Below are 21,514 nucleotides of genomic sequence, written 5' to 3'. Positions count from 1 at the left end.
ACAAGATATAACGCACTCACTTTTCCCCAGAAAATGTTTATCGTTGTAAGGGGTAAAGTTTGAGACTGATGTTTTTCAACCATAAAAAATCTTTAAAACAATAACTTAGTTTTAAATTTAGAAAAAAATATGAGTAAAAATTTATATGAAAACAAAAAAATTTTTTGTACTGGTTACTAATCATTAGTATATACATCAGCAGCTTATATGTCGATAATAACCGCTTTTGTTTGATAATACTATGTAATTTCAAAATTAATTTTTCAAATATTTTCAATGTACTATTTCCTTTACTCTTAAAAACTCATTGTTTTTAACAATATAAAGTAAAACAAAGTTGTTTAGATCCTGTTCAAATGTATACTTATAACTAAAAAATAAAATTTTGTCCCTTCAGAATAACTTATTTTTAAAACTGTTTATTTCTTTTTACAAATATGGGTTTGTTGATTAGAAAGTTGGAAAACTAAACATAAAACTATAAATTATTACTAAACTGTTAGATGTAGAAAAATAATTAGTCAGATATTGTACGATTTTCAATGAAAAACTGTCCACATACTCAGTTTTATTGAAAATTCTAGGATTTTTTAAAGTGCATAGAGTTGCAGGAGCTTAAGTCTGTTAGCCAAGTTTTTAATTTCCATGATTTTACACGTTAATTGGCTACGATAATAATATTACTTGCTTTTAAAATTCTATACAATTTTTTTGTATTTGTAATGTAATTTTACTAAAAAAATTTGTAATAGTTGTTGCAAGTAAGGTTCTAAAAAGGCAGCTTAATTTTCTGCTTAGTACTTAATTAAATGTGTTGTTTTTTAATTTGAAACTATAATTATTTTAACTATTAAATCGTTAATGACTACTGAAGTACATTGAATTTATATTCTTTCAAGTTCAAAAGCATTTTATATTTTAATTTATAATCTAAACCTGTGGTACACAAGTAAATGTCTAAAAAAATGTGACAGAAATTAAATAAAAAACAGGGTGGCTATCTGTTTTTGGAAATTTTTTCTAGTTTGTTTTTTAGAACATGTTTCTTGTCCCTTTTTAGAAGCAGTATTTCAGCCATCTTCAGCAAAACTAAAATATTTTTGCCATCATACAATCTAGCATTAGACTGCATCGTACAACCATCAATAACAATTCATGCGGCATTCTGCGATCTGGTTTTGTCCTTTATAGGACTCATCGGACAGACATGGCCACGATAAAACATTTTATTACTTTTAATTAAACGTGATTGGTATGATATGGTTATGATAGCATAAGTAATGAAGCATAAGTTTGTTGGGCACATTAAAAATTTTAATTAAACGTGATTGGTATGATATGGTTATGATAGCATAAGTAATGAAGCATAAGTTTGTTGGGCACATTAAAAATTGACATCTCATATTTGCTAAACATAGCCAAAGCATTGCTACTATTGATAAACTAGCGTAAACCATTATATCACACTGAAAATGACAATGTATTAAATTTTTAATTATAAACGATTTAGTTACATCAGTTTTTTTCTACTGTAATAAACAATGAACGCTTCAGTGCTAATGCACACCAGGGTTTCCCAATTTTTTTCATAACGCCTCATTCAATAGAACAATAAAAGCAAACGCCAACCCCCTGTGATGTACCAAAACCCAATGTGCGCACTCTTTTTTTCATTTAACTCTAAACCTTTTATTTAATAAGAGCACAAACATCATAATATTTTTTAATTAAGCGGTGAAAGAATAGAATCAAAATTTAGTCTGTTATTTATTAGTTTTATTCTTAATTTTATCAAATATGATTTTGTTGTTTACAATATTTTTTTATTAAAAAGTTAAATGTTGTTTTTTAACTCTAAAAACTTACTATGTATCTGATGGTACATGAAACATAAATATAAAAAAATATGTTTTTTTATGATAAGTGAACTTACACCCAATTTATTACAAACCACAGAATATCTAGTGTAAGTTTCAAATATCAATGAATTGTGCTTAAATTTTTTTTTTCTCTACTAAATACAAACCCGAAATTACCCAGCGTAGGTTTCGAATTTCTGTTGAAAAATATCAAGTGGTGCAGTCTTGAGCTTAGAGGTCTTGAGCTTAAAATTTCATAAACTTTCCAGGATTCCAGCTTTAATGGCTACCTTGCATAAAGCATGTTATTATATGCTGCCCTAATCATGAAGTAAATATACAATTAAATTATACGCTAAAAAAGATACTTTAACTAAAAACAATATGTTTAAAATAGGTATTTTGTTAGTTTATATCAAAATTATTATTTTATATTTTGTAGCTTCTTATGAATCTCATTTGAAGTTCATTTATGTAACACAGGAATCGACAGGCATTCGGTGGTCGCGGGAAAAAATTTCAAAAAAAAAACCATACATTCTTCAGTGGTAGTTTTATTTACAACGTGACCTTTTTCTATACTTTTCATTAGCATGGTTGCCACTGATCAAGCTGAGATAAATTTCCTGACTTTTTACAAAAATTTTCCTGACTTTTCTAAATCAAACTCTTAAATTAAACTTATTCCAAAGTACATAACCTAACACTTGAAACTATATAAAGCTTTCAATCTAATTTTAATACAGGTTAAAAACAACAGTTTTTTGCTATATTCTATCATCAAACTTCCAGTACATCACTTGAACCAATTGTGTATGATTGATGTTTGTAATAAACAGCTCTATCAGCAAAATACTTGTATTATTACCTTATAAACACAGTTTGTCTAAAAAAAGACACAATTTTTTAGCATTTCCTAGCATAAATGTATTTAGATAAAATAAACGACATGTAAAACTGTTTAGTTATAAAGAACTCAATTATTTACTTAAACAAAAAACACTTTGATTCTAAAATTATGCTAGATAAACTTTTGTGTATATATCATTTTCACTATGGAAGTTTCCTTGCTACAGATCATCAATATTAAAAAGCTTACAAAATCTGCTTGTTCAAGTAGGGTACTTGTTCAATATGTTAATAGAAAATATTTTTGCAGTTTTATTAAGGATATTTTACTAATTTATACCAGATGAAGGCATTGGAAATTAAATTAAATATTTTTGTAAATTTCTAGGAAAATTTTGGAATTTTTTCTGACTTTAATAGACTTTTAATTAAGTTTTACCATTTGAAGGCTTTGAAAAACAAGGAATTTTGTAAATTTAATCTGACAAAATCTGAATTTTTTTTTTAATTTTATCAAATTTCCTGACTTTTCATGACTTTTTTTCAAAACCCCTCATTTTTTCCTGACTTTTGTCATTTTTTAAATTTTTTCCTGACTTTTCCTGATTTCCTGACCGAGTGGCAATCCTGCATTAGAAACCCCAGAAAATCTAATGTAAACTTTTAAAAGTTCAGAAACTAGAACAGGTGTCGGCAAACTGCGGCCTACGGGACAAATGTGACCCTCAAAGACAAAATTTGCGGCCCACACATGCCTTTTAAAATGCAGTAACGAGAAATATTTTGATGTCAAAAGCTTACAATTAATAATTACTTATTAAAATAGTGTTCTACTATTGCTATTTTTATTGATTACTACAACTATTGTGAAACAACTGCGGTCCGCGGAAGACTTTTTTTATACAGTTAGGCCCGTTAGCAACTATTTTTTGGACAAAAACTGGCCTGCCGAGCCCTTCCCTAGAAATCTAGTATAGGTTTCGTGTCTCCCGTCAACTATGTCTGAGACTGTCTTACTGTTCATTACAAACCCTAGAACAGGGGTCGTTAAACAAAAATTAAGTTATATGTTATCTTTAAGGGATAATTTTTTCCTTTTTTGACCTGCCGACCCTGCCCTAGAATCTCTAATGTAAGTTTTAAAATTTCTGGTTTAGCGGGCCAGATTTACATGCTAGCGAGCTGCAGTTTTACCTTTCACGTGCCGTATCCAGTTTGAAATTAAAACATGCTCGCGGGTCACAGTTCGCTGACCTCTGAAATAGTATAACTGTTTAAAAAAGTTTAACTTTTTTTTCATAAACAACTATTTAAATATTCACAAAATAAAACAATCGATTTTTATATTTTCTAACACAAAATATTTAAAAAATAACAATTCAAGTATGACAGTAACTAATTCATTATTTGAGTGGGACACGTTCAAAATCCACCCGCGATCAAAATCCAACCGCGTTCACAATCCACCCAGTCAAATTCGAGAACCGCTTACCGAACGAGGGTAAGGGTTAGGGGTTACAGTGAAATATAAATAAAAAATAATTAAATGAAAATTCAAAAAATATATAAAATAAATTAATAAATAAGAAATGTAAATGAACAAAATGGTGTATTTTGATGCGGGTGGAGTTTAATAGTATATCATTTAAGTAGACATGCCATCAGTCTTTCTCATTATGTGTAAATCAATACATTTTTTTATATAACTAAACTTATAAACATAAATGTTTAATTAATAAACAAAAACTTTTAAAGTCATATCATGTTTATTGATGTCATAAAGTTAAGCTAAAACTAAATTTTTGACCTAAGTCAGCAGTTTTGCTAAAACAAAACATTTAAAAGAAACATAATGTGATAGTGAATTAAAAACATTAAAACCATTTTTTTAACTTAGGTGATAAAATTAATTTCTTTAAAATATTTACTTTTTTAGATTACAAAAACTAAACAATATATTTTTTTTATATAAGAAGTTACTAAAAAGTTGTCTAAAAACCTAGGGGTCAAAATTCTAAAGTATTACCTAATATTTTCCAAAAACATAATTATTCACTTTATAACTTCTTTACAAATTACCCAGCTTGATTTTTTGTCGCTTCAAGCTCTTTTCATAGCCACGATCATCACCTAAGAACCCTATCACTCGTTTCGTCGCCTCATTTCTCTTTTGATCTCTGTTTAGTTATACATTTAAGTAGACACAAAAAACAAATTAATATTATAAAAGCAGTAAAACTTAAAATAGTTTAGTACATTGGAAGTGGATATTTTTTCTAATTCGTGAATGAAAACCACACTGTAAACTTTTCAAGATATTTCAAAAATATGAATAGTGTTTAAACCAGTCCAGGTTTAAAATCAAGTTAAAAAACTGTTATCCTGAACTTAAGCTCAAAATAACGAAACAAATTTAATTATTGCAAATTTCCAGATGTAAACGACAACCAACTCCTTGATTATTTCTTGGAGGCGCACTCTGGCTTTGTACGCGTTGTCTCCCCTCAACTGCTTCTTGGCTCCCCGGTCCTCCCTCTTCACCTGCCGCTGCAGCCTCTCTATTCTCCTCTTCTCTTCGTTCGTCGATCGCGACTTCTTTTGGAACATGTCGCCTCTGCGTTGGGCAGAAAGAATTAATATGATTTTTATTGGTTGTATAGGTGTTTTGTTTAAACGTTGTTTACGTGTTTACTAAAAGCATAGACTTTTTCAAAAAAGAAATATATTACATAGTCAATATTCTATTGACTTTTATTTTCAATAAACAAATTGAACTTTATTTCAGTGAGCAAACATAAAAACTAGCAACGTCAAGCACTGCATACAAGTCAAACTCACACGTGGTCAGTGTACTTTGGAGCGAACACCTGGATCATCTTCGGCTTGCTCTTCCCGAAGCTCATGTGCTTCAGCTCCACGTCTTTGTTTACAAACTGCTCGCTTATCAGCACTTTCATGTTGTCGTCGAGGCAGCACTGCTCTCCTACTGACTTCAACACGCGGTCGTGGGGCTCGAACAGCTGGGCGCGGCAAACGTCGTCTTTGTAGAGGCTTTTGAACTTCAACACGAGCATCAAGCACAGTTTGAACAGCTGATTCCTGTTGTAGCGAGTAATAAGCATTATTGTATCGGGTATGATGCTAAATTGATAATATTTTAATTATAAATAAAAACATAAACTATACACCTTTGTCAGTTTAATACAATAAAGCGTCAAACTAACAGAAAATATATTTGATGCTTTATTATAGTAAACTAACCATAAGTGTGCAATTAAGGTTTTTATTTGTAAATAATGTTAATTAACTGTTTTATTATATTACAATCCAACAACAAAGTGGGTTGGTGGTTATATATTTTAAAATATCTATTTAGGATCCTAAACATACTTAAGCTCATCAGTTGGTTTTAAACAATCTGCAGCTTTTTCAATGTCACACTTTGAATTGTCTTCCACCAGCTTTTTCACTTTCAGGATTTGTATGGATTTTTTAGTAAACTTAGGGGAAGTTATACATTTTGCCAGTTCTGCAAGTTTTAAAAATAATGCTTTGATGTTTACCAATAGTTAAAATAAATTAATAAATATACATATATATATATTACTATAATAAAATAACTTTTTTAACTAGTATCAATTTTAAACTGTTTTATTAACTACTGTTTCAAAGATGCACTCAAAGTATGTATATAACAAACTAGTAAACAACCAACCGTGAAATCTTTGAAATTTAAGTACAAAAAACAATCACCAACTTTTATCATTAAACGCATTCTTAGGCAGCACTGTAGCGAGGACGCAAGCGAGGAAATTGAGGCACGAAGGAATCAGCCTGCCGCTTTGACGAACGAAGTCGTGGCACAACGCTGAAATGTACAACCCTTTTGCCACGTCGCTGTTAAATATACTTGGTAGGTAAATTGTTTATCAAAAATAAAGTTTATCAGTATTAAAATTTCAGTTCACTGAAAAACGTTGAAATAAAGCAATCTATTTTAAGACTCTTTACTTGTGAACTAGAATATGCACATAAATAAAAACTTAAATAATTCGTTTTTGAACTTATATATATATTATTATAGTATGTACTAACATAAAAGTTACTTAGAAACTATGCTCTGTAAAAACACACAACTTTTTTTTTCAAAACAAAAACCTGACAGCCCGCAAAGGACAGTCTCGCAACATTTTTTCCATGTAAATTATTGCTGTTGTTGTAACTGGATGCAAATAGTCCGATGTTGGAAACAACTCTTTCACTGCTCTGAGCTGCTGAAGCTGAAAAAATTATACAAAAATCTGCATTAGTATATTTACTACCAACTATAAAGTACTAAAGTATTTTATGTTAGTAATATAAAAATAAACACTAAAATTTGCTATTCCTTTCAAACAAGCTCTAATATAAAGATCCGATTAGTATCAGATAACAACTATATTTCTTAGTTTATTTAATTAGAACGTGTTTCATGAATTAAGGTAATGTTTCAAATATGCAACAAAACAATCGATAAAATATATTTATAATATTTAAAAACTGTGTAGATAACATTGTAACTAGCCTAAAAAATAACCAACCTGAATCTAAAAATTATATTAGTTTTCCGTACCATATAATAAAAACTTAAACCTTCTTTTTTGAACAACAAATATTAAAACAAAAACGAAAATTTAATAGAAATACAATCAGGGTTGCCAAATCTTTGAAAATTTTCTGCAGGTTTTCTAAATTTCTTTCAGATTTTTGAAAGTACAACTTTTTGTGCACTTTTAATATGAAATTAAATTTAAGGCAAAAAACTGTCTTAAAAAGTATAAATATATTGAAAAAGTACTGTAATGCTACTTTATAGTGTTTTATAATAAACAAAACTCTAAATGTAACAAAAAAAATTATTGTATATGATAGATTTTTGTTTCAGGTAAAACTAAAAATATAATTATTTTACATGTAAAAACTGTTAAAAAATCAAGGTTTTTTAATGATTTGTGTTCAAAATTCCAGGTTTTTCTAGGTTTCTCTTCGAAATTTTTCAAATTCCAATATGTTCCAGGTAATTTTTTTTTTTAATTTTTAATTTCTTTTTTCCAGGATTCAAGGATTTTTTGCAACCCTAATACAATATTCTCAAAGATATACTTTAAAATAGTAAGAGAAATATGTTTGAAATGCATTAAAATTAATTAGCTAACATAAATAAATATAAACAAGAAAAAAATATTATAATAACAGTAAGTTATTAGCATGACTTCCATTAAAAACAATAAAAAATATTAGCACATGCTGACAAATTTTATCTATTTGATTTTTTTAAAGACACATAATGAAGTTTATTTTTGAAGTTAGGCCCTTTTAAAAGAGAAAATTCATGTTTTTTTTTTTGTTAGAGGAGAATTAGAAAAAGTTTTTAAAAAATTAATTGAATCTTTAAAATCATTAAAAAAAAAGTTAGGTAAACTAAATGAAAAACTTTAATATACTGTAAACTTTAATAAGGCATATACATGAATGAAATTCAAAATTGAAAGCAAAATTAAGCGTTTAAGTTTATGATACAATGATAATCAAAATTTAAAAATATGCAAGATACTTTAACTACCTACGACTTTTTTTACCCCTAAAAATTAATTGGTCCACAATTTGAACTTATACTTTTTTTTTTGAAAAAATTTGCATTTTTTTGTGCAGGGTTTCTCAAACTGGGTCAAGTGGCCCCCTTGGGGGCCATGAGCAGTAAAGGGACCAGGGCCATGAGGTCATAAATTGAATCTTACAATAGATATTTTGGAGTTGATGATGAAGAACAAAAAAATGTCTTAGGCGTTTTTAATGGTAGTTTTGAAACTTATACTAGACATTATGGAAAAAATTAAGAAAATGTAGGGGGCTACAAGCCGTAAAAGGGGGAGTCACAAGGCCACAAATTGAAACTTATTTTTGATATTCTGGAGTTGATGATAAAGATCAAAAAAAAGATCTTAAGCGTTCTTAATGGTAGTTTTGAAACTTATACTAGATATTATGGGAAAAAAAGGAAATGTAGGGGGCCACAAGCCGTAAAAGGTAGATTCACAAGGCCACAAATTAAAGCTTACACTATATATTCTGGAGTTGATGATGAAGAGTAAAAAAAAAGGTCATATGAAGTTTTAATTTGAGAAATCTTGTTGGATGGGGCCAGTTTTTTTTTGTTTCTCTAAAAGGGGCCTTTTGAAAAAAAAATTGGGAAACCTTGATCTAGTGCATCTTCAAATAAAATTTCATAGTTTTTTACTTTTTATTAGGGGCTAAACTTTAAAACTAACCCCAATACATGTAAGCAGTTTTTATTTTAAAGACACTGGTGTGAAGTTTAAACCAAGTATAAATATATTGTTAAAGTTAAAAGAACAAGAACTGTTACATGTTAAAGTTATGGATTTTCTGAAATGCAAAAATCTATTTATACTGTTATTTGGTTATCATTAATTAAAGGTACATACATTAATTTTAAGAAGTTTAGTAATTTATCATAATCAGAGCAAGTACTTACTTTGCTAAAATGTGGCCAACCAACTTTCTTTTGTTCAACAAAACACTCGTTATAGGAACGATATACTTCACCTCTAGCTTTGTTACAACCTTCTATAACGTTCATTCGGAGCAGCTCTTTCATATTTCTGTGATTGAGAACATTTAATTTACTCACATTTGTCCTTGTTTTTTAACTGATAGTTAGTATCATTTTTTACCAAAAATAAACTACAGGGTAAATAAGCTACAGTCAACTAACTTGTAGAAATCGGGAAGTTGTTGCTTTTTTGCTCGTGTCAAATATTGAAACGAATAACCGAACAATTCGCCCATTTTTTGCTTGTTAGTTTTGCCTAGGTTAGGTGCGTACTTGAACTGCAGGTCCGTGCACATTTCCATGGCAACGCTCTTTCCTTCACCTTCACATATGGTTGCCATGCATACAAATTCTTCATAGGTGGTAGGAACTGTGCATAGTTTTACAATTTTCTAATGTTTAACAAATTGTCGATTTCATTTTACTTTATTTTTAGTTTTCTAAACTCTAAAAAACATAAATAGATTTTTGTTGAAAAAGAAAATATCAGTAGATGGGTAAAGACTAAAAAAGATATAAGATTATACATCCTACAACATTGGATTAATTAACAATAAAAACTATGTGTAAAACTGTAGGAGGTATTTACATTAAAGATAAAATGGACAAAAATAATGTATTTGAATTAATTTCTGAGTTTTACCAACTATAGATGATTAGTTAAAATCTTAAATAAAAACATCTCAATTTGTTGATCAAGTGAGTTGTTGGAAAATTTCATACAAACCTTTAAAAAATTACCTAAACTGTTCTAACTTCACAGATTAGTTTTTCAGAGAACCGCGTCAGAATCTGTTGACCGAAAACGTAATAATTTCAAGAAACTTACAGTGCAAACTCACATAAAGTTTTCTCGTACTTTTCTTTCGCCGACGCGCTCATTTCAACCCGCGCTTCCTCCTTGCCCGCCGAAGCGGAAACGGACTCCTCACTGTTCTCGTCCTCGTTGCCGCTGTCCGAAATGTCCGAATAGTTGTCTTCTTCTTCGTCGTCTGCGAAAATATTCGAATTTAATTCAAGTGCAATCCAAGGTGGAATTAACAGTAACAATCAGAGCTCTGTTGATTCTTACTTTTTTTTTCTTAAAAAAACCTGCCCGTAAATATTACTAACTACTTCGATTACATATCGTTGATTAGCTCGATCACCTGATTCAAGTCAGAATACAGTTTCCGCAACAAAGCACTGTTATTCAACAAACAGATTGTTTAAAATTAACCTTCAGAGTAGTCTTGTTCTTCGGAGACGTTTTGTTCCGACGATTCGTCCGTGAATCCGATGCCGTGATCTTCTGCCGATCCCTCTTCATCCCCGTCCGATTCCCCGTCAGATGAAAACTGTTCGACAAGATTCGGAGCGTTTTAGAATAATCAGTGAAAATAATGTGATAAAAACAGAATTAATAAAATGAAAACTGTTGCTTAAATATGTTTCAACATGTGTTTACCAAGGTTCAGTAAGAAAAGGTATAAAAATTAAAGGATGTTTAAATTCAATTGGTTTAATTTTTTTTTTATTGATAACTAAGGTATTGATTGAGTAGGTACTGTTTGAAAAACATTTGTTAGCAAAACAAAAACTGACAAAAAAAGGATAAATGTAATACATTGACTAAGCTTTAGTACAATACCAGGGGTCAGCAAACTGCATAGAAAGTGTCAACATGATTCAGAGCGTTCAAAAAAATTTCAAGAAAAATATTATGGAAAACTATTTTTTTAAACTATTGTTTTGAAAATTTTTTGAAGCGTCTACAAATTATAGCAAGAAGAGTTTGCAAATTTAAAATACACTTTAACTAATTCAGCTTTTAACCTTTTGGTACGTGTTACAGTTTGGATATTCAATCGATAAACATTTTTATGTCATATACTTGTTAAAATAATAAAACTAAAACAGAATGTAAAATCCATATACTTTGGTGAATTAAATTTTTACACTAAACCAAAAATCACAAGTTTCACAATCGCATTAAACAATTTACTTGAATCAATTTGATACATTTTTGTTACTTAAAATTGTTTTTAAAATCAGTGTTATCTTTTAAAACTGTTGTATCACTTACTGTTTTTCAAAAAACAGATTGTTTAAGGCATATTTTATTGTTCTCTAATAATATACTTGTTTAAAATATTATTATTTAAAATGGATTCATTAAATCAACAGTTATTTAATATGGCAGTACGAAACACAAGAAACGCTTTAATTTTTTTTATAATTCAACACTTTATACTCAAACATGTAACACTTTTTAGCCATGAGGCAAGCAGTGCGTCACGGCCGATTCGTCACAAACTACGAAGAAAAAATCGAGACAAACTTCGAAATCGTCTCCGTCGACTTCGGCGTCGTATTCCGATTTGTACTTGCTCTCGTCTCCCGGCTGCATCGGGAAGCTCAACACCTGGCCCTCGTCTTCCAAGTTGATGCTCGAACTCATCCTGCGATCATTCGAACTTTTAAAACAACCCGAACATTTTAATTGTTACATAGAGTTTTAAAAAGAAACCGATGAACATTTAATTTTTTTTTAATAATTTACACAGCAATAGTAAAAGCATTTATGAAGGGAAACATATCATTAATATTCATGGCATTTAAAAAGTTTTTCAAGATAACATGTTCAAGAACTTTTGTTTTTTTGTTTTAAATTTACTAACACAACCAAGTGTTAACAGTAATACTAGTCAAAAATGGAAACATACTATAAGTTGTGCGACCATTTAAAATGTTTAAAAAACAAAATACTTTTATAATATTTTCAATGCATTTGTAACACATACTTCTTTGAAAAATTTTGTCTTGGTACTAATTTTTAGTACAAAATAATCTTAAATTTTTAAACATCTATAACAAACTAATATTATTTTTTAGTAACGATTGTCTAAACGAAAAAACTAATGAACTTTTCAAATTTCCTTAATGAGTGATTAACGTATAAATTTTTTTATAAATATAAAATAGCATAAAAACTGTTGATCTGAGAAAAAATATTAATAACAACATTCAAGCTAGTAAACAAATTTAGCTTAAACTTAAGCACAAAATACAAATTTTAAAGGTTTAAACATCAATTTAAACACACATCTTTCGACAAAACATAGTTTATATATAAACAATTTTTTTTTTACTTAACTTAAACTAAAATTTTACTTTTGTTTTTCAAACGACAAAAAGACAACAAACTTGTAAGACAGAGAGTCGACGTTGAAATTTTTTTCTTCAACTTTTTTTTCCGGTCCCTTCATTCTCCTTATTCTTTCTTCTTCTTGCTTTTTCAGCTTTTTGGCGTCTTCCACAGCTTGCTGCTGCTTTGAAAGCTGAGTTCTATAACAAATTTACTTGATATCTATTTTTTCATTACTCGTCTGATTTAACAACAAGTTGCATTAACAACATTTACGTTTGTTTCAAACAAACTGCTGGTGCATTGTAAAAGTATTACGAGAAACCAGTTTGTTATTTTTGTTTTTGAATTTAAGTTGAGTGACGCATTGAGAATTTGAAACAAATTGGCCAAAAAAAAAACTGCAGTTCTTAATTTAGATCTTACGAAGGACGTTAATGCCTTATGTACAATACTTTTAGTTAACAAAAAAAAATTTACACAATAAAAGTTTTAGAGGTGTAATATAAAAAATAAAAATCTCAATAACTATTAATTACTAATTAACTTACCTGCCGGTAACTCTAACCGGTTCTTTAAAATTTTTTAAAAGCACGGTAAATCGTTCTTGGTACATGCTTTTGTAAATATCTTCTTCTTTCTTTTTTTCTGTTGAATGTAAACTTAGTAAATTTTCTTATTGTTGATGAATAAATTTTGTCTATAACTATTTATATTACATTTCTTTATGTACCGACAATTACACATATGTTAAAAATATTTAAGTCTTTTTAATAAATTAATAAAATAATATTTTTTTTCTTTCTTTTTAATTGTTATAACTTTTTTATTGCTTTATAAATTTATTAATATTTTTTTTTTTTTAAGTTTTTAAGTTCGTAACTATATTTTATTTTAACAAACTTTACTAAAAATAAACTAAGAACCAAACTTTGTGTTGATCATTGCTTGAATCTAGGTCTAATTATAATTGTTTAGCTGAATAACACTTGTCTTTGTACAAATCATTCAATTTTTTTTTCTTTTTAATTTTTAACAAATTGTTTTAAAACACCATGGCAAAAGTAGACTTTTTTTTGTTTTTAGTGTAAACAAACAAATTTAATTGATTTTGTACTGAGACTTTTGGGAATAATTGTATCGTTTACTGTTTTTCGATATAAGCCGCCGATCTCATGATTTTATTAAAAATGAGGCTGTAACTAAAACATTAGAGCTACTAAAAAATGAGAACAAGTTTTACCAAGGAAATTTCAGCTATAAAAAGTATCAACTCTGGTGATAAAACTAGTAACTAATGTAAGCCAAATAAGAAATTATTTTAGTGATGTTAGATAAATAATAACAACAAATCAGTATTAAAAAAATACTAATAAAAAAACAAATTTTAAACAATGCGACGCCAAGGAACTTTCTTAGCTTTAAAACAAATAAAACTTACCATTTTCATTCATTCTCGGTATGAAAATATTTTTTCTTTCATTTTGAAGTTTTGTGTAGAGATCTTCATTTTTTTCTTTGTTCAAAAATTTCTGACGCTGAAATTTGTTTAAACTTACAGACAAAACTATGATCATTTTATCTTATTTATAAAAATATATCATGTAAAATGTTTACCAGTTAAATATTGAAAAAATTTAAGGTTATTTTACAACATTAAAAAAAGTAGAAATATCAAATAAGGTTAAAATAACAATAGTTTGTAAACTTGTTTTATTACAATTAATCTAAAAATATAAGACGTTGAATATTTTTTAATGATTGTATCTAAATCAAACTCTTTTAACATTAATTTCTTATTTTAATGAATAAACTCTTTAAATTATTTGTATAGTAAAGAACTTTAGGGTATGTACAAAGTATTTTTTCATATGAATTATGCTAAACTATGTCAAAGTATTCCTTTTTAAAAACCTATACAAAATTAAAAGCCTAAAAACAGGGTATCTAAAACAAATATTGTTGTCCTAAAAACTTATACATACTTAAAATAATTATAATTCCGATTACATACAACAATGTAGCTTTACAAATTGAACTCGTTGCTTATCATTAGATTAAACCAAGAAGACAAACATGATTTTAGTATGTATACATTTTTGGAATAACCTGCATGTTTTTAAATATTCTTTTTTTAGTTTTTTTTTTTGTTTTATTTTAAAACAGGAATACTAGGTACTATAATATAAACTATAAATAAAAAAATATTAAACAAGTCGAAATATATATTTTTTTAATATAAATATTCTAAAAATTGATTTAATATTTAATTTTATAATTAGAAAAAGTGAACACCAACATAGTTAAAAAGTAAAATTTTTGTTGATCTTTTTTTCAGAGTTGCCAAATAGTTTTGAGATTTTTTTCAGGTTTTCTGAATTTCTTCCAGGTTTTAAAAAGTACACTTTTTTGGGTTTATTTTTAGTTTAAACTAAGTTTAAGGTTAAAACTGTGCTAAGTAGTATAACAATATTAAAAGATACTGTAAAGCGACTTTAAATAAGTTTTTTAGTATATTTTTTATGATGGCATAAAAAATTGGTCAATATATTAATTTTTTGTGTCGAATTAATATTTTTCTACTTAACATTTAAAAATTGTTTAAAAATCCAGGTTTTATAGGGTTTTTTAGTGATTTTGTTCAAAATTCTAGTTTTTTCAAAATTTCTCAAAATCCAGCTTTTTCCAGGTTTTGGCAACCCTGGTATTTATTTATTTGTTATTTTTGACAAACAATAGAGATAAGTTATTAGCTTTACTAAAAAACAAAAGTCTTTTAGTAAATATAAATTATTTTTCTATTTAAATGCTTTAGTTTTAGATCAAAAAATATTAACAACTTATATAAAACATAAGACTAATTCTTCACAACCAAAAAACTTTTTTAAAACACTTTTTTCATATAAAGCTTTTCATGGAAAACATGCTGTTCACGTACATGCCAACAACAAACTGTCAAACGTTTTCAACATTTCATTTTCCGCCGAGAAACAATAAAACTTTACAACAAAACACTCAACAAACAAAACAAACTTCTTCTTCCTTCCTGTTGGCAATGACTTCGGCCAGCTTGCTCTCGTGGTTCACCTTCATCCAACCGTCGTCCCCGCCGCCGAAATTTTCCATGGCTGCAAAAAACGAGGTTGCAGTTTATTGAAGTGTGGCAAATAAGGCGTAAGTAAAAAATGCGGTAACAGTTGTTAGCTTACAAGTACTTGCTTACTAGATATGCACCGAAGTTTAAATTTCTTGTGTAAGCATGGTGGGCGAAAAAACGAATTTAAAATGCTTGTGGCCTGGTTGTTGTTGCATAAGAAAAACAAATATATGCTTCGTAAGTACTGTTTATTGAATAAGAAATATTTTTGTGTTACATAAACACGACATGTTTATTGAAGTAAAGCTTATTTTATCTATTCAGGACACCTGAGATTTGCAAGTTATATAGGAAAATTTATGTAACTCAAATCGGTACATGGACTTTTATTTTCTTAAGACTAATATCATAAAATAAAATTCAAAAATATTTTTTTTTTTAAACATACTGAAATATAATAATCTAATCTAAAGGTTGGTTGAATTTTTTGCACACTTAACTTGTTGACTTTTAGTTTAGTTTTAGGCAAACAGTGATGTATTTATTATTATTATCATTATTATTAATGCAAGTTTATTGTCCATATGATGGACCTACTTTAGGCATCAAAACCTAGGCCACTTAAACAGAAAGACTCATAACAAAAAAATTAAAAATAAAAATAACACAAAAAGTTCATTTAAAACAAAGATAAAAAAATGCTTTAATAAATTAAGGTAAAAAATTCAGGCGTTAGCAAAATTAAACTTTTTTTGTTCTTAAGGCGACTTTAATATTTGGTATTGATATTCAAGTAGCCTTAAGAACAACAAAAATTGCAAAGAATTTATCATTGAAAGATAAAATTAATAAATTATTAGGTACTTTAAATATTTGTTTTTTTTTAAAAAGTAGTTCGATAGCAGTTGAGGCAATTATGATTAAAAGTTCTTAACCAAAACTAAGCTATCAACTCGGTCCTGATAAAAGATCTAGAATTACACTTAAAGTTTTAAAATAGCCAATTTTTATCTTTATTATCTTGTTTAGTTTTTATTCTTAATTTGATTATTTTTCTATTGGTTGTTTCTTAAATTACTCGTATTTTGCTTGATCACTTAGTTTAGTGAGTACTTATTTTGTTTTGAAAAGTAAATTATATAATTTTGAAAGCATTGCTTAAAAAGTTTGTTATGGAAAAAGCGATTTAATTGCAAGTAAGTTATTAGTATTCATCACTCACTTATTACGTGATTATCTTTCAAAGGAAAGAATATTTAAAGGTCAGTCTGATTTGCATATCTGCTGAATAAGAAAAAAAATTTAAAGTTTTTTTTTAATACCCTTATCTTCAACCCACCTTACCCAAACATATTAAAAGTAAATCAAAAATAAAGTATTAACAATTAAAATTAAAAAATAACATGAAAAAAATATATTTTTTGCAGACTCTGCAAATATTTATTACAGACTGACTTTTAAGTAAACTAACCCCTTTATGTCATTTAAAATGACATAAAAACAGTAAAATTCAAACTATACTTAATTTGTAACCATTTTATACTTTTACAAGCCACTAAAAACAGCACTACTTTAGTTCTGGTCCATTTTAGATTAACTCTTAAAATAATCAAATGTCAGCTTATAAAACTAACGGTTTGTGTCATCATCATCTTCACCAAACCCTCCATCGTAATCAACATGAACATCGCTTAACAGTTTTCCATTGTGCGTCAGCTGAATGTTGTCAGACTCTGATAAGCTGAATGAATTTTTATTTTGTTACAACCCTTACATGTGCTAATCAAGTTTTTCATCATAAACTTTAGTTTTTGATACAACTTAACTTCATGTAAAAAGGTTATTTTGCGTTTTTTATTTAAACAAAAGATAAAATTTTCTGCAAAAGTATTTTTTTCCTGATACTTACAAATAACCAACTAGACAATCAGAATAAAGTAATTATTCTGATTTATAAGCATCAAGTTTTTAGTTATCCAAATAAATTTTTATTATGATGTTATATAGTTTGTTTAAATACTATAACTCATTGTTTAAACCTCCACATATTTTAAAGTTTTTGTTTTTATTAAAGTAACCTATATTTAATTTCTAATACAAAGGTAATTTAAATTATAATATTATCAATTATGTAGCTGTTGTGTTTTAATTTTATTCAAATTCTATTACAAATAATACTGTTACTCTATAAAACTTAGGCTAATTCCTAAGCATTAAACTATAAAACTTTAAGCAAAATAAAAACCACAAAAAACTAAACCAACTTGAAAATGCTCTTTTTATCTTTGTACTTGTAGTGTTGCTTGAGCCTTTCGAGATCTTTTTCTTCAGGCGTCATGTTAATGTTGCCAGCACCGATCCTTCTGTCTTGCAAAAGAGTCAAGTTGTTTGAAGACTTCATCTCCGCCAACAGTGTGTCTTGACGCTGTTGAAGTTTATTTGATACAAAAAATAAAATACATAGCAAGAACAATCTAAAGTGATTAAATTCTAATGTTTGTTTTCTTTTAAAAAACTTAAAGTTTATTATACTAAAAATTTAAATTTTAAATAGTATGATTACTACTATCTAAAAGAAATCTTCAAGGTAAAAGTGCAGCTTTTTGAATGAAAAATCATACTTGTTTTTATTTTTACTTAATTTTTTTTTTCTAAATTTTTATACGTACAATGAAATTGTATTTAAATATATGAATTATGAAGATAAAACTTAGGTTTAGAAGAAAATCATGTATTTAAAAACAGAAATATTTAGATAAGTAATTTTTAAAATACAACAAGCAGAATAAAAAATTACGACAAAAAGATTCTAAACTATGAATAACAACTTTTGTAAAATTAAAAACAATTAGCAAAAAAGAATACCAATATAGATAATACAGTTACATTGAGTATTTTTTGTTTATACTTATTTTTAAAGCCAAAAGGGTGTGACATTATTTTTAAGAAAAATAACATCGACCTTTAATTTAAAGCTAAAGATATATACTACAAGATACTTTTTATAAAACGTAAAAATCTTAATTTGATTTTAAGATATAGTAAGTTTTGTGAAAATCTCCCATACAATTTGTATTACAAACGTATGGAGAAAAATCTTCTCATTGTTGGTTCAATGATAGCTTTGAAAAAATTACTTAAGTCCTACAAAAATTATATAAAAAAAGTTTTTTTGTTGATTATCTAGGATATAAAACTTTTAAATTATGACTTAAGAACAACAAGATTATTAATCCGTTTGCAATAAATACTTTAATATCCCTATATAAAAAACTCTTTAAACAAAAAACAGCTTCTAATGACCTAAAAGTTATACTCAAACTCAACAATGTTTTGTATTAACCTAAAGAAGTTTTATGCTATTGCTTTTTTGTTCTAGAAATATAAGTATCAGAAAAAATATCTTTCTTCTTTGTTTAATAGTCTTAAATTTAATTGACCTAAAATTTTACATAAATATAGAAAAATATATTACAAAACTGTATGAGAGTCAGAATGTATAAATTTTATAAAAATGTCAGAAAAATTTAGAAAATATTTTTTTATAAAATAGTTTTATTAATGTATGAGTATTTTAAACAATTGAACTACCTTAAATCTTAAAAGAATACATAAAATATATAAGGTATATAGTAGTTAAGAGTGATTTTATTTTTTAATTAATTCAAATAATTTAATCTTCCATAATAAACTTATTGAGCTTTATTCAAAACTTAAAACATCTACTTCAAAATATTACTTTAGAATTAAAATAATAAAACTTTTTTGGTAAAGGTATCTAAATTCTTTTAACAAAATCAACTAAAGTGGATCTTTGAAAAAACTAGTAAAACTTATGTTGTTAAGTTATTACTTAAATTCATTAAGGCATAGGGGAGTAAACATTTTGTTACAAAAACTTTCATTAGGTCTTTTTCAAAAGCTTGAGTGTCAAATATTATATACATTTTATAGAATAAGAAAACATATTTTAATTTTTGAGATACAAAAAGTTTTGTAAAAAAAACTATACAAACATATGTAATAAATATTTTCAAGAGCCATTTTTTTTTAATTTAAAAATATTCACTAAAAATCTGTCTTCTCTTTTATTTTCAAAGTAAATTATCTAAAAAAATTTTTATTTTATTTTATAAACAATTTGTACAAAGCCGGTTTTTAAAAATATATTTTTAATATATATTTAAGAGCATAAAGGGGTTACACATTTTTTACAATTTGATCTTATTTTATGCAGTTTTTACTAAGCTACAATATGCTTTTTAAAGATTTTAAAAATTCAAAATATTTTTTGAGATATAGCCAGTCAAAGTTGGAGGCAACAATAGGTTCCTTGTGGGAGGCACAAACTAAAATGGCAAATAACTAGAAATCACTAAAAATTTATCTCCTCCTACCTTTTTTGAGTTAACTACCTCAAATTTTCAAGAAGTGATCCTTGATATATTTAGAAAGTTCTGTCAAAAGAATTTTTTTTTAATTAAAAAATAAAAATTTTATAACAAAAAAACAAGGAAAAAAACTTTTTTTATTTTTTATATAAATTTTTTATTTTGTAGTTTTTTTTTTAATTTTTTTAAGCAAAATTTTCCAAATATATCAAGAAACACTTTCTGAAATTTTGAGGTGGTTATCTCAAAAATAGTAGGAGAAAATAGATTTTTAGTAAAATAGTCTTTTTTTGCCATTAATCAAAAAAATTAGAAATCTGTTCCTTACAAGTTGTTTAATATTTATCAAAGATTAATCTAAGAAAGTTTTAAAACAGTTGTAAAAAACTGAAGGAGGAGATAGATTTTTATGGAAAAGTCTAGTTTTGCCTTTTAAGCTGGTGCCTCTCATAAAGAACCTATTGAACCCTTCAACTTTAATTTTCATATTTTATATAATTATATATTATATTATACAATTTATATATATTATATCTCAAAAATTACTTTAGATTTTTAAAAACAGTAAAAACAAATGGTTTTAAGTATTTTTGATTATGTAAAAAATATTCCAAACTTTAAAAAAAGATGATCACTTAAGGCCCTATGCCCTTAAAGAAATTGTTTAAGGAAAAAACAAATTTGTCTAATTTAAATACTTAAACACTTAAATATGTGTAGTAAAAACATTTTTACTAAAATTATTAAAAACCATTTTGCTAAAATATAACCTTTAAAATTAACAATTAATAATAATCAAGGTAGTATATCAAAATTTTAACAGAAATAATTTAAACAAACTTTTTTTCTAGCAGCAGATCTTGCAACACCTGGAAGTCCTTTATGATTTTTTAGTTTTTTGTTGAGTACATTGTGCTTCATTCTATTCATCTTTATTTCAAAAGGATTTTCTCTGACTCCAGCTAATGAACTCATCTTTTTCTTCCTGATTGAACTTAAGCGGGAGGCATCAGAATTTATTTTACCTCTATTTATCTTGCTTTTTCCCATTTTATATGTGTGAAATATTAATATTACTTATATCAAGTCAAAAATAGTCTGGTCTCTAAAAACAAAATTTATTTATGTTAAATTTACACTTATTTCTAGTGTAAGGTATGGATGTTGGACCCTTTAATATATTAGTACTACTAATCATAATTAAATCCTACCTTATTTAATTACTATATCATAAATACTATATTCTATTCAAGACTACTTTATATAAATCATACAAGACAGTTCGAATAATGTACCTATTATAAAAAAGAACCACAAAACAATATTAAAAAACTATACTTCAGAAATATAAGTCACTTTTATAAACCAAATGTAAACAAACAAAACTTCAGAACAATTTAAGTTTAAGTGAAAAATATTTCAAAAACTATAACTAATGTGACAACTATAAAATATTAAAAGAAATCTAAAACAACTAAATATTGTTTAAATAATTTTACTTGAACCATAAAAGTACACTAATTAATTTTTATGCAGTTTTTACTCAATAATAAAAATCTAATTCTCAGTATCTAGGTC

At 26.8% G+C, this 21,514-nt stretch overlaps 1 protein-coding gene across 1 annotated transcript; it reads right to left on the bottom strand.

Annotated features, from left to right (window-relative positions):
- Window positions 1-4,490: 4,490 nt before the first annotated feature.
- LOC145834497 (nucleolar protein 14-like) lies at window positions 4,491-21,037 on the bottom strand. Its single transcript, XM_082941939.1, has 18 exons — window positions 20,777-21,037; window positions 17,810-17,970; window positions 17,180-17,286; window positions 15,482-15,576; window positions 13,890-13,986; window positions 13,000-13,096; window positions 12,508-12,648; window positions 11,642-11,762; window positions 10,541-10,658; window positions 10,164-10,313; window positions 9,484-9,691; window positions 9,244-9,370; window positions 6,867-6,988; window positions 6,466-6,605; window positions 6,099-6,237; window positions 5,547-5,807; window positions 5,161-5,322; window positions 4,491-4,885 (listed from the first exon to the last, which is right to left on the bottom strand). Exons 1-18 carry the CDS (start codon window positions 20,984-20,986, stop codon window positions 4,777-4,779), a joined length of 2,565 nt encoding a protein of 854 aa, XP_082798065.1. The 5' UTR covers window positions 20,987-21,037; the 3' UTR covers window positions 4,491-4,776.
- Between the last annotated feature and the right edge of the window lie 477 nt (window positions 21,038-21,514).

The sequence above is a fragment of the Thalia democratica genome, chromosome 4 (assembly GCF_965202585.1).
Source record: "Thalia democratica chromosome 4, ktThaDemo2.hap1.1, whole genome shotgun sequence".
Lineage (NCBI taxonomy): Eukaryota > Metazoa > Chordata > Thaliacea > Salpida > Salpidae > Thalia > Thalia democratica.
Note: the sequence above shows the minus strand (reverse complement) of the source record. Positions and strands in the feature narration are given on the sequence as shown.